The sequence below is a fragment of the Oncorhynchus mykiss genome, chromosome 28 (assembly GCF_013265735.2).
Source record: "Oncorhynchus mykiss isolate Arlee chromosome 28, USDA_OmykA_1.1, whole genome shotgun sequence".
Lineage (NCBI taxonomy): Eukaryota > Metazoa > Chordata > Actinopteri > Salmoniformes > Salmonidae > Oncorhynchus > Oncorhynchus mykiss.
In genome coordinates this window covers 19232255-19248939 of record NC_048592.1, presented here as the reverse complement: position 1 = coordinate 19248939, position 16685 = coordinate 19232255, and the positions used below count along the sequence as shown (strand labels likewise).

The window sequence follows — 16685 nt, the reverse complement described above, 5'->3', positions numbered from 1 at the left end:
TCTCCAATCTCCACAGAGAAACCTTAGAGCACTGCCAGTGAGCCTCGGGTTCTTGGTCACCTCCCTTCTCCCCCGATTACTCAGTTTGGCCGAGTGGCCAGCTCTAGGAAGAGTCTTGGTGGTTCCAAACTTCTTCCATTTAAGAATGATTGAGTCCACTGTGTTCTTGGGGAACTTCAATGCTGAAGAAATGTTTTGGTACCCTTCCACAGATCTGTGCCTCGACACAATCCTGTCTCGGAGCTCTACAGACAATTCCTTCAAGCTCATGGCTTGGTTTTTGCTCTGACATGCACTGTCAACTGTGGGACCTTATATAGACCGGTGTGTGCCTTTCCAAATCATGTCCAATCAATTGAATGTACCACAGGTGGACTCCAATCAAGTTGTATAAACATGTCAAGGATGCTCAATGGAAACAGGATGCACTTGAGCTCAATTTCGAGTCTCATAGCAAAAGGTCTGAATACTTATGTAAGTAAAGTATTTCTGTTTTTTTAATACATTTGCATACATTTCTAAAAACCTGTTTTCACTTTGTCATTATGGGGCATTGTGTGTAGATTGAGGACTTTTTATTTATTTAATCCATTTTAGAATAAGGCTGTAACATAACAAAAAGGGAAAGGATCTGAATACTTTCCGAATGCACTGTATATATTTTTACTAATTAATACTTGGAGTCAAATATAGATCTAATAACTGTATCGATGGTCCCCTCCCATCACTATAGCAATCTGTAGTGTGCATATATTAAGCATACAGAAGATGACCACAGGCAATTGTTTCACTGTGCTTTCAGGTTCAGTGACAGAGTTCCTCTGGCATTTAGATTTTTTTTCAATTACAAAAAAACTGGTGCAACATCGGATTCATAAATGTTGAATAAGAAACCAATCATCAGATCACATGCATGATTGGTCGCTCACAGACACCACCTCAGGTCCTGTAAAACAGAAGACATAGATATTGACCAGTAGAATCCAATATTGGATTCTCTATTTGCTAACCCATATGGTCTGGTCTGGTGTGGTGTAGTCTTCTATGAGTAACTGATCAGTGGGATGAGATCTCCTGTCTGTCAGAGGAGAGAACGGCTCCTCCATTATTGGCCTAATCATCACCCCCACCCCGACCTTCACTGTGACATTCAGTTACCCCAGGGGCACCACACTCAGGTTCAGATAGCGGCGGAGGAGGAACAGGGAATGTCCTTCAAGCTTCATACAACACTGAGTAAGCAAGAAAATACATTTCCATCCTATGCCTTTCACATCAAACCTTTCTGCCCTCAACTATCCATTTCAAAGACTTGAAAACAAACTGTCTTAAAAGAAAGGTTGCACAATATATATTCCACAACTCTAACAACTTAGATTGATTATATTTCATCTAAGCAGTATGCAAAAGTTAATAAAATATGAACTTCTATTTTTGCAATTTGAATTACATTAATCAAAAAATCATACCAATATATTGCGGCTTTGACGTGAATAAAGCAACATTCTGCTGGTGATGGAGGTGAATCGGGTAAGTAGGTAGTAAAGTGCCCAAAGTGTTTTGTCATGTTGTTTTGCTAGTAGATGATAGCCAACTATCTAAGTTCCCCGGGCCATGCAAAACAAACTGGCCAACTCGGATCAAGCATGGTGTTTGGGGGTGAAATAAGCAAGCAAGCTAGAAAAAAACTCCTGCAACCATGCACGTTTGCAGAAATTAATGGTCAAATACCAATAGGATTAATGTCATTGTTTATTTCAAAGTATGTTTTTGCTTAACTGCCTGATCTTTATTGGCCAATAACTTGCAGGATATCATGGTAGCCAATGTTTGTTAACCATACCTGGATTTACTGTTACTGCTGCTAGTAACGTTAGCACTCAGGTTAGCATGTGGCTAGCTATGGCTACCATCGGCCAACAACACAGTTTTAGCTTGTTTGGTTATAGATGTTCAATGTCTACTACAATGGTAAAGGTTTATCGTGATTTTGTTTAACAATACAAGAAATGCTGTACTGCTAATAAGTGATGTGTTTCAAGACTGCTAGTGGTTAGATACAGTGCATTTGAAAGTATTCAGACCCCTTTATTTTTTCCACATTTTGTTACGTTAGTCTTATTCTAAAATTTACTAAATAGTCCCCCCCCCCCCACCCTCAATCTGCACACAATAGCCCATAATTACAAAGCAAAAACTGGTTTTCAGAAACGTTTGCAAATGTTTTTAAAATAAAAAACTGAAATATGATGGTTGTGGGTGAACATGGCGTACAGGAGGGGACTAAGCACACACCACTGAGGGGCCCTCGTGTTGAGAATCAGCGTGGCAGATGTGTTGTTGCCTACCCTTACCCGTCCAGGATCCATTTGCAGAGGGAGGTGTTTATTCCCAGGGTGATGAGCTTTGTGGGCATTATGGTGTTGAACATTGAGCTGTAGTCAATGAACAGTATTCTCACATATGTGTTCCTTTTGTCCAAGTGGGAAAGGGCAGTGTGGAGTGCAATTGCAATTGAGTCATCTGTGGATCTGTTGGGGCGGTGTGCAAATTGGAATGGTCTAGGATTTCCAGGATGATGGTGTTGATGTGAGCCATGACCAGCCTTTCAAAGCACATCATGGTACTTCCTACTTTCGTTTTTTGCTTGTAAGCTGGAATCAGGAGGACATAATTATGATCAGATTTGCCTAATGCAGGGCGAGGGAGAGCTTTGAACGCCTCTCTGTGTGTGGAGTAAATAAAGGTGGTCAAGAGTTTAATTTTTTAATTATTTTTACACATTTATTTTTTCTTCCCTCTAGTTATGCATTAAAGTCCCCGGCCACTAGGAGCACCACTTCTGGATGAGCAAGTTCTTGTTTGATAATGGCCTTATACAGCTCATTGAGTGCGATCTTAGTGCCAGTATCGGTTTGTGGTGGTAAATAGACAGCTACAAAAAATACAGATAAAAGCTTTCTTGTAGACGGTGTGGTCTACAGCTACTCTAACTCACGGGGGGGGGGGGGGGGGGGGTAATACCTTGAGACTTTCATAACATTAGACATCACGCACCAGCTGTTATTGATAAGTAGATACACATCACCACCCCTCGTCTTACCAGAGGTAGCTGTTCTGTCTTGCCGATGCACGGAATACCTAGCCAACTGTATAGTAGCTGTGTCATCGTTCAGCCACGAATCTGTGAAACATACGATATTACAGTTTTTAATGTCCTGTTGGTAGGATAGTCTCGAACTGAGCTCATCCAGTTTATTCTCCAGTGATTGCACGTTGGCCAATGGAACGGATGGTAGAGGCGGGTTACCCACACGCTGACGAATTCTCAGAAGGCACTTGGATCTGCGCCCCCTGTATCTCCGTCTTTTCTTCATGCGAATCATGGGGATTTGGGCCTGGCCGGGAGTAACAGTATATCCTTGGCGTCAGACTCATTAAGAAAAAATCTTTGTCCAGTATGAGGTGGTAAATTGCTGTTCTGATATCCAGAAGCTCTTTACGGTCATAAGAGACGGTAGCAGAAACATTGTGTACAAACTAAGTTACAAACAATGCGAAAAAACAAAATAGCACAATTGGTTTGCAGTCAGCCATCCCCTCCGGTGCTATTCTAGTTCTTCTCTTGACTTCGGTCAAATATAAAATATCTACATTTCTCCCAAAATATGAAGTGATATGTCGTATTGGGACTTTTACTTGGAAGGATGAAACCAATCAGAATGTTTAACAGCAACCTAATTATGTAATGTTCCCTTTAAAAGTCTGAGAGGAGGATGAGCTGTCATGATGGAATCTTGACACGGGCCCTTTAAAAACTTCCCCCTTTCAAATGGGTCTTGTTTCAAGGTCAGTCAATCAACCAATATTTCAGTCAACTGTAATCAATGCCTGACTGGGAAACTAGGGGTTAAGGAATCTGATGTTTTTGGAAGTCTTGATTAAAGATTATCTGTGGGTAGGAGCTAGCCTATAATGGATTGACTGCGGATGGAAAACAGTGATAAAAGTGATGTGTCTGGACCAAGCATCATGGGAAATAAGGAAATAGGCCCACTGCACACGCAAACAAAGACGCAAACACACTGGCTCCTCAGTAAATGGACACTAACCACACATTGAGACACTATTGGGACAAATTAGGGTCCTGTTTTGACAGAATACAATGTCATGTGCCTTACTCAACCCAAGTTGGTCAACTAACAATGTGAGTCCTGTGAATCTCACTGAGAAGTCTTCAGATCCAGCAACAGCAAGAAGTTTGGTGTAATAATACTGTGGATGAGAATCTGTTTCTTTTGCTCTGCAGGTGGATGATCCTCTTAGTTTGAGTTAACGGATAAGGTAACATATGCCACCCCAGACATTTGACCTGACGTATTAAGGGGGGAGTAGGCGAGTCATTAGCAACTCTTAAGGTCTTTCAACCCCAGAACACACTGACGTCACTATTACTAGTTTGGGGATAAGTGTTGTTATGGAAATGCTGGGTTACTACAATGGTGAATCAACATGTTTGCTAAGAAGTGGTCCATTTAATGTTATGACAGGGTTTTACCATAAACCGGAGCAGTTTAATCGTTTTTGATTGGGAATACTTTGGTATAATCAGCCTAAATGGTTCATAGTGACCCCACAAAGATGAGTCTCCACCAGAAAAATGTTGCACAATACACACACACACAACACGATTATTACTGAACATGCAATCAAGTTAGAGCATTCCATTGGTTGTCTGATTAGACAGACTTTCATAAATCCCACACAACATTTTCCTCTGCAGATTCTATTCAAAAGGATTCCACGGCGAGAGAGACAGAGTTTAGTGCTTAAGAGGTCAAATGGTTAATTGAAAATCAGAACGAGCTTCTAGCTCATTGTTTGTCGTAAATTGAATTGAGAATTACAATAAAAGGATGACTAATTAGTTTGTGGATGAAATCCCTTCTGGGTTAAAGTATGTATACAAAAGAGACACAGAATATTCTGTTGTGTTGGCCCCTTGATGCCATACTAGGCTATTATTGCTATTATGTGCCAGACAGTCAGTCGTGTTTCTTAATGTGTCTGTTCTGTTTTGAGATTGGAAAGATGTGATATTGGGGGATGTAGGGGTAAAAGAACATGAACGTGTTATCTTTTCTCCAACGTGAACCGCACTAAAACCACAAAACCTGGCTGTTAATTCTATATCTCCACCCAGGTTTTCAGCAACCTTGCTGACTGACCCCCATATTGTTCCAAGGACTGTCTGTCTCTGATGGAAAAGCTACAAAATAGTTTATTCATCCCACTGAGCACACCTAATGAAAGAGACAGGTAGGGGGTCTGGGAGGTAGCACCACTCCACTGAACACACCTGATGAAAACAGGTAGGGGAGGGGCTGGGGAGGATGGGGAAACAGGATGGCATCACAGAGGAGTAAAAGAAAGCAGAGAGAGGAAGGGAGGGAAAGAGAGACCATGTGGCGCCACTCTACTGAACACACCTGATGCTACTCATGCTGCCGGTCTCAGATCCTAGCTTGCATCGCTCCAGTTGGGTGGCGACAATCTGCCGTTCAGCTTCCAGCTCTCGAGTCAGCCGTTCAAATTGCAGCTCCTGTCGAAAGACATGAAAATGTGATTGTCAGTAAGCATACCTGTATTGTGCTACATAAGATCTCGCTTACTGTATGTATTCATGCAATTATGCTTAAGAAGATTGACAATTCAAATGTTTCGAAACATCCAGTGAGTATAAGTCTAAATCATATACAGTGGGGTCCGAAATTATTGACACCCTTGAGGAAGATGAGCTAAAATGACTGTATAGCATAAATAATTCAAATAATTAGCTATATTGTTTGTTAAAAAAATTATTATTTTATATTAATACAATTGCTCAAAGAAAGAGATTTTGTTGAACAAGTAATGTACTTTTTTTCTCTAAAAGGTAGGTGTCAAAATAATAATTGCCACCTGTGTTTTCAATACCTTACCTTGTGAGGATAACGGCACTGAGCCTTTCTCTAAAATGTTTTATGAGATTGGAGAACACATTAGGAGGATCTTAGACCATTCCTCCATACAAAATCTTTGCAGATCCTTGATATTCTTTGTCTGCGCTTATAGACTGCCCTATTCAATTCAAACTACAGGTTTTCAATGAGTTTCGAATCCAGAGACTGAGATGGCCATTGCAAAATATAGATTTTGTGGCCAATGAACCATTTCTTTGTGGATTTTGATATGTGCTTGGGGTTATTGTCTTGCTGTAAGATCCACTCCAACCAGGTTTTTGTCTAAAATGTCCTGGTACTGGGTAAAGTTTGTGATGCCATTGACCTTAACAAGGGCCACAGGACCAGTGGAAACAAAATAGCCCCATAACATTAGATTCACCACCATATTTTACAGAAGGTATGGAGTTATTTTCTGCTTATGCATTCTCATTTTGACGCCAAACTCACCACCGGCGTTTCATGCCATCTGACCAAAGCACCGGTTCCAATCCAAGTGTCAATGCCGTTTAGCAAACTCCAGACGTTCACATTTGCAATGACCATCTCAGTCTCCGGACTTGAAACCCATTGAAAACCTGTGGTTTGAATTGAACAGGGCAGTCCATAAGCTCAGACGAAGGATATCAAGGATCTGGAAAGATTATGTATGGAGGAATGATCTAAGATCCCTCCCAATGTGTTCCCCAATCTCATAAAACATTTTAGAAAAAGGCTCAGTGCCGTTATCCTCACAAGGTGAGGTAGTGAAAACAGAGGTGTCAATAATTTTGACACTACCTTTTTTAGAGAAAAAAAAGTATTGCTTCTTAAACAACCATCTCTTTCTTTGAGCAATTATATTGAAATAATATAATTTCCCAGTTATTTGGAGCATAACTCAAATACTGAGCTATATTTTATCTAGTTTATTCAGTCATTTTTGCTCATCTTTATCAAGGCTGTCAATCATTTCAGACCCCACTGTATATTCACATTTGGAGATGAAAACAACACTCATAGAAAAAAGGTGCTCTCTAGAACCAAAAATGGTTCTTCAGCTGTCCCTATAGGAGGACCCTTTGAAGAACCCTTTTTTGGTTCCATGTAGAACCCTTTTCCTCTGACACCGCATGGTGGCAGATGAAAGCCCCCCAAAATTGTCAGAGACTCCAGTCACCCAAGTCATAGACTGTCAAGCGGTACCGGAGCGCCAAGTCTAGGACCAAAAGGCTCCTTAACAGCTTCTACCCCCAAGCCATTAGACTGCTGAAAAATAATCAAATCGCCACCAGACTATTTACATTGACACACCCCCTCCATTTGTTTTGTACACTGCTGCTACTTGCTGTTTATTATCTATGCATAGTCACTTCATCCCTACCTACATGTACAAATTACCTTGACTAACCTGTACCCACGCACATTGACTCGGTACCGGTACTCCTTGTATATAGCCTTGTTATTGCTATTTTATTGTGTACATTTTTTATTTATATTTTACTTTAGTTTATTTGATATAATTATTTATTTAACTATTCATGAACTGCACTGTTGGTTAAGGGCTTGTAAGTAAGCATTTCACGGTAAGATCTATACTTGTTGTATTCAGCGCATGTGACACAGTTTGATTTGATTTGAAAAGGGTTCTACCCGGAACAAAACGGGTTCTCCAATTGGGACAGCCACAGAAACCTTTTGGAACCTTTTTTTCCAAGAGTGTAATAATTTGTGTTGATGTCAATGGTAGATTAGGCAGACACTCTTATATAAAATGACTTCCAGTAGTGAGTTCAAACATTTTCATACTGGTCCCCCTTGGGAACCATACCCAAAACCCTACCGTTGCAAGCACCATGCTCTACCAACTGAGCCACACTGGACCATGAGCCACATTGGACCAAACTACAGTTGCCCAACAAAATCACAAATCAGCACCTTCGCAGTGTGATTCACCACTGCTAATAACTATAAGAAATCTAAGATGTGTCAAATAAATAATATCAAGCTCAGGGCTCCAGCTATGCATTTGATTTGCTAACTTGTTAGCTAAGTGGCTAGATGTCAAGATCAAGCTTCTTGGTTACAGCAGAGACATTCAATCCCTTCCTGGATCAAGATCCCTATTGTCCCTTGTTTTGTGCGTAAAATAAATAATAATTGCGCCCTCTGTGTGCACTTCCGGTAATACCGTACACCCTGGTATGGTACAGAAACGGTATGACGGTATGAACATCTGGATACCGCACAAACTTAAATCTGAGCAGCCAGTCTCATTTAGGGCGCTTTCACATATCCCCTTATGATCCGGATTCTGGAGCGTTTGGTACCCTGATCCGTGCTATAAAGCATGTGTGAAACGCAAATGAACCCTGACTGAAATTAATCCTGGACCTCCGTGAGTAATGGGTCCAAGATCCAGGACCAGAGTACTAGTTTTTGTGACACGGCAGCGCGAGTCGCGTGGAACTTTTTTTGCCCATTGCAAACAAGCTAGCTCGCTAACAACACGTAGAATGTGCGTCTTGCTTATCGCACCCTGAAATTGATATTTTCAGGTCTTGCGAAAGCAAAAATGTATTCTGTCAAATTCTCACAAAAGCTCCAGGAAACCGAACCAGGGTACCGAATTTCATATGTGAGAACGCCCTTAGTCTCAGGCAACTCCAGTCAATACAAACTGTCCACTTTTTTTTTGTGACAATGCTGAAATGAGTCCAGTGCCCACAAGGTCAAACACTCTCCCTAGAGCAGTTTCTTCAAAGTCTGCTACAAAATGTATCACCTGCTATTTCGGGCAAGAGACCAGAATATAAGGTCCACAGAAACATCCCATTGAACTGGATGAAAAAGGATCCATCCAACTCTTTTTAAACCGACTGAGCTATAGCATCAAAGAGCTACAAGTGTCAGTAGATGTGCATTTCAATGTACTTCTCTTGGTATAATAGTTTAATTTACATAACTGTGTACATGCAAGCAACTGTAAACTGTTGCTATTGTCTGGCCTAGTTATCTTAACTTTATAAACAACTACATTTGTGCTGATAAGATGCAGTAGGCTATATATTTGGATAGAAGTAACAAAAAGTTTAAATGAGCCAGCAAAGTTTAAGTCCTTTTTTTAGTTATATCTGGTAGCAAAATGACAGAAATCCATCAGATTTCCAAACAACAAAATCACTGACCTTACTATTCCCTCCAAATGAAGCATAACAACCAAACACCTGTTACTGCCAAAAGACTATTGGAATTTAAGTTCACAAAGCCATACCTTCACATGGACCATACTTCAGAGAAAACACCAACCACACATAATATCCCACTTTTTTTCTCCATCCTCAACATGTCTAGAAGTTCTTCTGTCCTTATTGAGAAAACTCCATTAGAGAAAATGGCAAGCCCAGTAGTGACTGCCTCCAAGCAGTGAAGAATAGGAGTTCAGCCAGGCACAAAGGTCTCCATGGCAACAGAGAATTTAGAACCTCTTTGGCATTATTTATGCAACATTGCATCACAAAAGGACCCTCCCACCAGTCTGCCTGCCAAATCCTGCTGCTCTCCAATCACTCTTTTGACTGCTCCTCTCCTCAACACCATCTGTGCCCCCCGCTGAAAAAGCAGAGAGAGGGTAGCGGGCGGAGGTGGGGAGGTGCAGGGTGAACGGAGGGATGGGGAGGGAGGGGGGACAGAGTGGGGTGCTAATTGGAAAGCTCCAAAGACTCGCAGGATTGTGAATGTATATGGAAGTGTTGTGGGGTTGAGGCAGCAAAAATGCCTCCTCTCTTTCCTTTCCTCTGTCCCTCATTTCCTGTTCTCCTCTCTTCTGACCATAGCTCTGAGTTGTGCTCTCCAGGGAGAGACAGTGACTGTTCTGCCTCAGTGCCACTCTTTGGGCTGGGCTGCCTTGCTTAGAAGGTAGTACACAATACATGTCATAGCCAGCCACGGTTTAAATATAGCTTGGTAAAAAAGACACACAAGGATCTGCCATGGGAGAGAAGAGAGGGCCACAGAGGCTTGGGATGACAGTCACAATTTGCTTCCTGTTACTCACCACTTTAAACACTGTTTATTTCTAATCTGTATGAAAAATACATTTGGGTATATGATTGAGAAAAGTATTGAATGAAAGTACTTTTGTTCAAATGAAAACTGATAGAGCTCAAGGCAGTTGAGAGAGAATAGAGTGAATAACTTAGGTTTGCATATGAGAAGCTTTGTTATCTCCTCCTAAACTAATTTCTTTATTTAAATAGTCATTGGGTCAGTATACCAATTCTAAACCATGTTCAAAATTTGAATAGCCACACTTAAAGGGATAGTTCACCCAAATGACAAAATTACATATTGATTACCTTACTCTGTAAGCAGTCTATGGACAAGGTATTACAGAAATCCATGCTTTGGTTTAGCTTCCCTGTCACTGTATCCAATTGCTAATATTTTAGCATTTGTGGCAGAAATCCCATTCAAGTCATGGGACCGATATTAGCATTTTTCCGCATCATGTCCAAATCATCCGAAAGTATCTAAAATTGATTGTGAAGCTCAACAAAGTCACTTATAGATTATTTGAACCTGATGCGCGAAACATTATGATATCGGTCCCATGACGAATGGGATTTGTCCCACAAATCTTAAAACATTAGCATTTGGAAACAGTGACAGGGAAACTAAACTGAAGCATGGATTGCTGTCATACCTTGTCCATAGTCTGCTTACAGGGTAAGGAAACCAATATATAATTTTGTAATTTGGACTATCCCTTTAATCAGATACTGAAATAGAAAGTATTCTGGAACTTTAAGACATGGCTAAATTGGTTAGCAGGACATTTCCGTATAATTGTTATTTTAAATTTAACCTTAATTTAACTAGGCAAGTCAGTTAAGAACAAATTCTTAGTTACATACTGTGGAACAGTGTAGAATACTCAGATTTTCAAATGTGTGTGTGTGGTAGAACTGAAGAAATACCCTCTAAATACTATAATTAACTAATTTAAATGGGCAGACTGTTCAATTAAAACCTTGCCTGATAATTGCATTACAAGAAAATCAAGTATACTTCCAGCCCATTACCAAGGACAAGAGGGAGAAGGAGAGGGAGATGTATGCCCAATAGCTTGCAAACAGTACACCCCTGAAAACACCATTAAACCTATTAGTTGGTAGAATAAATGACTAGGGGACAGAAGATGGGAATTTTGCAGCTTCAGGAAACTGTGGTCCTCAAGTATAATTGCCTAATTGTGCCCTGTGGTACCAAGACTGACATTTTAACTTTTTCAGAGGAGACAATTTGATTACAAAATGTCATCCTGGGTATGCCTCAAGTTATTTTGTTTTTTTTTAATCCCATTTCTAAAAAGCCAGAGGTTAACTTAAGGAGTACAAGACCAAGGAACACCCTGTAACAGAATAAGCCGAGTGCAGGATTGGTTGTCTGGAGAAGATTCTGGAAGTTCATCTATTCAAAACACTTACTGTAGGCCTACACAAACTATACCACACTCGTATGAAGCTAGGGTGTCCTACCAAACAATATTTAACTAACTCAAAACATGAAATATAGTGAAACAAGGTACCCTATTAAAGGATAATTATTGAAGCAGGAATTATGAACTAGGAACCTATAGGCTTTAAAATCCTTGGCTTAAATACTCCTGTTGAGACAACATTTCACTACTGCTGTATACCCACTCCTCAGCTGAGTAATGCAGTGCTGGCTTTCAGATTTCAGATCTGTCTAATGCTTCATTCTGATTTGCTAGAGCAACTGTACGCCTCCACGCCACTCAAACTGCCCTTCTACCTCTGTCATGGTTGTCTGACTTACTCATTCAAGCCAGGTGCAGAGCCAAGACATTCACACAAGTTCAATTTTCACCGTTCATCCCCCTCGAGTCAACTGACAAAAAAATACTGTCTTAAACACTTTGCAGTCTGAAACACAGGAAATGGAAATATGTGAGCACTCCATATCCCTGTCTTATTCCCCAAAACACTCAAACTGAATACATTTTTGATCCGTTTTAAAATCCCTTCTTATAATACAGTACTATGAAATGATAAACCCTGTACACGCAGTATCTGACATACAATTGGTTGAGTTAAGTCCCTGCATGACTGATTAGCTAGCCATATGTCAGCCCACTAACAATAACAACCCAGTCATCCATGAACCTCATATAGATCTTTACTATCTGAGCTCAACATTCACTCACAGCCAAGTCATGAGTCTCCATATTGAACCTTTGGTTCAAGATGACTGGTATATGTTAAAAGAGCAGTACTGTAATACCCTGAATGCAACATCTCAAAGTCAAATTGGGTTATTATAACTGCTTTTATTTATAAGCTGTGGCCTAGTTGATGGCAATTCAGTCTCTATAACTTTATTTGAGAACGTCCTATTCATTATAATAGTCTCCTTTCCGCTAAGCCCAAAGCAGCCCACATTCTAGAATGTTACAAATTAGAGTGACTGTTTCACAAGACCTTAATCATTTCCATTCATTATTTCATGACCAAAGGCTGCTGAAATGACTTCACTGCATTTGTTTAAACATCCATTAAGTCTTAAGAGGTGACCACGATTAAGAGAGCAGATTAGCATTCTCTCTCTTTCCCCAATTCAAATAACGTCTGAATATTCTAGCTAAATGCATTCCTCATACTGCTGTACAAATGATTGCCAGATGTTTGATATGCCAGCACTCTGAATAAGATGACACCGATTTGCATTCTCGTCTTGCCCTCACGTATAGGCTACTATACATCTAATGGCTTTGGCTGGTTTCATTTGCTGTCCCTGTGGCCTGCTGCTGACCATTGTGAGAGGACAAAATGAGGCATCACACGTTGGCTTGTACATCACTACTTCAAACCATGGTCACTAGCAGATCCAAATGAGGCCCAATCATAAGCAAGCATGGTGGAACGTTAATCTAAATATCATTGGGGACCAAAAAACAATGTCACACCATACAGTACTAGAACCATCCCCAGGCTACAGGTTAAAGTCAGGCCACCCCTCCAAAAAAAGTAAAGTCAACCCAATGTCCTAAACCCCAACACACTCCCCAAGCCTCCTTACTGTTTTCAAAAGCCAACTGACCCTATTACTGAAAAATGTAGTGGTACCTGTACTGGTAAATCCATTGTAGGGCTAAATACACAGCATGTATCATCACACTTCACACGTTAAACCTTTTGCTGACTGATGCTGTTTGCCATCTAGTGGTGGGGTCATAATAACGTATTATGGTCAATAGTTTAACACTGCCTTTCACTATTACACAATTGGAGGTACAGTATATTGTAAGATAAACAAACATATCGTCGCTGTCTGATGACAACCTCATCTCCAAAACAGAAACTTTTCAGGAATTGGGGAAGAAAATGCACATTTTCCTGCAGTCAAATGACCAAATCGTCCTCTATTGGCCTCTTGGGTGGAATGTTATTAACATTTTCATCATTTTCATAATTAATAAAACATGTTGGGGGGCCTTGGTGTTTCTATGTCAAATGGTTTTGTATATTTCAGTGTTCTGTGATGTATAAAAAGTGTGATATTGAAATGTTCAGAGTACATTGAGGGGAGTTTCTGCTTTCAATAAATGTAAAAAAAGAAGAAACATTTGCAAAATTGGAGTTACGAGGTTGTCGTCAGAGTGACGACATCTTAACCAAACATTAAACGTGGAAATGAATGTATTCCTAATCGTAGAGCTTTTCCTAGTCTTGAACCCAGTCATAATGTTTAACCAGTGGTTGTTCACGCTTGACCTCCCTTCTCTCACTGCTCCACAATGCACAGGAAGTAGACAAATCCTAATTGTTTCCACCATTGAATAGCATCAACAATGAAAATGTCTGCCTTTTTATTTGTATTCACACAACCATCCTAATGCTGTCAACAGAAAAATAAACAAAGAGCTGTGACTGAGGTGCACCGGCTTAAATAAACGCAAGCTTGTGGAGGTCTGCACACACAGGGACACACACACTCGTGCCTCTCTGTATGCAGGCCTTTAGGCTTTTATTTTTTAACCTCCTGATAGGGCCATTAGTATGTCCCAGAGCAGCCCCATGGGTCTGTGTGATGTGTGGCAGTGGCCCACTTTACCATTCCACAGCTTGTCCTTTCTCTCTTGCTTAAAAGAAAGAGGAGTGTCAGTGTAACCACTGTCATGATGCAGGGGATTGGCTCATTCCCATCTACACACATGCTCTTGGTTCTACTCCAAAATGGCTGCCTGCTGTGAGCTAATAGGCTATATCCTACTGCTGGTGAGGAATATCAGTAGCATGCTTCCATAATGTAACTGCAAGCCAATTATATTCTATAGAGCATTATCTCTTATAAAACTGAACCTAGTTTTGCACATTCTACTCAATAACAATGACTTAGTTACTATATTATACAGATATATTATTGTGAGCGATAGCGACATTTCAAATGAAAGGCATAAGATTAAACGAGCCTACCCAAAGTCTCTATAGAGTCTCCTTATAGTGTCACCTGCTAATCAGTGTGGATGTTAGTCTGTCCTCTGCACCAGACACACACAGAATACAAATGGAACCAATTACTTATGTCTCTATACCTCACTGCACCCTGCAGAACACTGACACATTTACTTCAACATCAAATAGGGTGGATTTCAGGCACTGAATAGGATCTTATGATGAGAAATGTAATAAAGAAGCTGGTGGCTATGGCAATATAGCTGAACCAATAACATACTTCATGTTAGGTTGCCATCAGTTAAAGGGACATTTAACTTGAAAACCATTTTTTCCCCCCACACATTCTTCATTTGTCCCCTTTTGATACAGTCCCACAAAATTGCGCATTCAAATTTCATTCAAGTTTTCACAATGTATAAATTTCAATCCCCTGATGCCTAAGATCAAGCAAGAGCAAAAACGCTGATCACATGATGTTTTGCATGGAGGGCCTTGGTCTCGCTCTGAAAGTCTCCCATGTACGGTACACACAGAATTAACATGGAAGGCCTTACCTGTTCCTTGACAGAGGCCAGTATGGCCGACGTGGTCTCTGTCTCGGCGCCGTCTCCATTGGAGGCGTTTAGTACTGGGCTCAGCATGGTGAAGTTCTAAGAGTCAGAGGTTGCGTCGGGAACTGGCATAACTTCTGAAAGGGAAAGGATTAACAGTCAGCATTAGAAGGGCGACATCATCCACTATGGGAGAGAATGCAGAAATGGTTCAGTTATGATATCCATCACTTAACTTTCATGAAACTGTTTGAATCCATTGACATTTCTCTTGTTGGTTTGTCACAACAAAATCCATTTCTGTACACTATAGTTTCGCTTATGCCTCTCTCAATTTCTAACCCTAGTATAATGAGAACTTTCTGTATTCAAGGGTCGTTTGCAAGGTAGACAATCTGGATACAAATATACTAATCTGATTTAATAAGATTGTGGATATAGCTAACACTAGTAAACTACATCAGACATATATCATAATCCGCCAAGTAATCATCTGGATGAGAGCATGTACTAATGACTCGAGTGTGCGTGTGTATGTGTGTAACAATGACTCTACCGTCACTTAAGGAGAAGGGACCTAAATCTCCAGGTAATCCTAATGTAGTGAGAGAGCAAATAATGGCCATGACAACAACACAGATGACAGCTTCTAAAAGCTGATGAAAGCTTGTCAAAATTGATCCTTCCCATCCCTGTCTATGTGCGTGGCAGTCACTAGATCACCCAGTCAGTCGTGTTGAAGGTAAGGGAAAGTCGACCGCAGCCTGGAAGCAGACAAGAGCTAGACTATTCTGAGATGCTGCCAAGCAACAAGCCCTGCTGGACACTGCTAACATGGCTGACCGGAATCCTTCCCTTGTCATCCATTTTAGTGTTCCTCTCTCTCTCCTGCTCGGTCTCACTCCCACCCCCTTTCTCTCTCTCTCTCTCTCCCTTGACCTAGTTCAGTGCTTCCTCATCTCTCTTCCAGTCTGTGAGTTCTAAACACTGGCCGCTTATCTGACAGAATGTCTTCTCTTGCCACTGTTTTCTCCCTCCTGGGTCACCACACCTAACGTCATCCTCATCTTTCATTAGCGTGGACCTCTGCCTCCGTTAAATACTAGCATGATAAATGAATTTGCATTCAGTGCTACACAAGGATATTCATAGCAAGGGCTTTTAGAATTAAAGTAGGATTATCCAAATTGACTTATTTGTCATAAATAGTGAAAACAAAATAAATTCTGTCCCCACCAGACGCTCTATTTTACCATCTGTGCAGACAGAGTGGGTTGTAAAGGAAACATGAAAATGGATTATACTGGAAGTTAATATGTCAACATACCCCCCCCCAGGGCTGGGAATTGCCAGGGACTTCACAATATGATATTATCAAAATACTTACGTGCCAATACGATATGTATTGCGGTTGTCATGATTCTACACGTATTGCAATTTGATACTGTGATTTTTATATGCGATTCCATGGTCCCAACATATTGCTCACCATATGTCTGCTGCAGAAGGACAAGAGAGAGCCATGAGAGAACTAGTTTTGATCAGTCATGGAAATAAAAAATGTGCGGAAAACAAATTGGCTCCCTATTTAAAAATAATTTGGAAAACAAGATGGAGTTTTGGTGCAGGTACAGACAACTAGCGCAAAAATAATATTGTGATATTGTCAATAT

The 16685-nt window shown here is 40.6% G+C and overlaps 2 protein-coding genes across 5 annotated transcripts in view; one reads left to right on the top strand and one right to left on the bottom strand.

The window, feature by feature from the left end:
* The window catches only part of pkia (cAMP-dependent protein kinase inhibitor alpha), a 46735-nt gene that overhangs the window by 6994 nt on the left and 23056 nt on the right, over positions 1 to 16685 (top strand). The gene's annotated exons all lie outside the window — the stretch shown is intronic.
* LOC110508681 (catenin delta-2) overlaps positions 1 to 16685 on the bottom strand; it is a 104622-nt gene that overhangs the window by 73163 nt on the left and 14774 nt on the right. For 2 of the 4 annotated variants that reach the window (XM_021589394.2, XM_021589395.2), the window contains exons 2-3: positions 15016 to 15149; positions 5490 to 5602 (exon numbers count right to left, since the gene is read on the bottom strand). In XM_021589394.2, coding sequence (XP_021445069.1) covers positions 5490 to 5602; positions 15016 to 15102 — 200 coding nt within the window. In that variant the 5' untranslated portion in view covers positions 15103 to 15149. Of the gene's footprint in view, positions 1 to 5489; positions 5607 to 9255; positions 9475 to 15015; positions 15150 to 16685 lie in introns of those variants that run through there. The other 2 variants (XM_021589396.2, XM_036965994.1) reach the window with 2 other exon arrangements.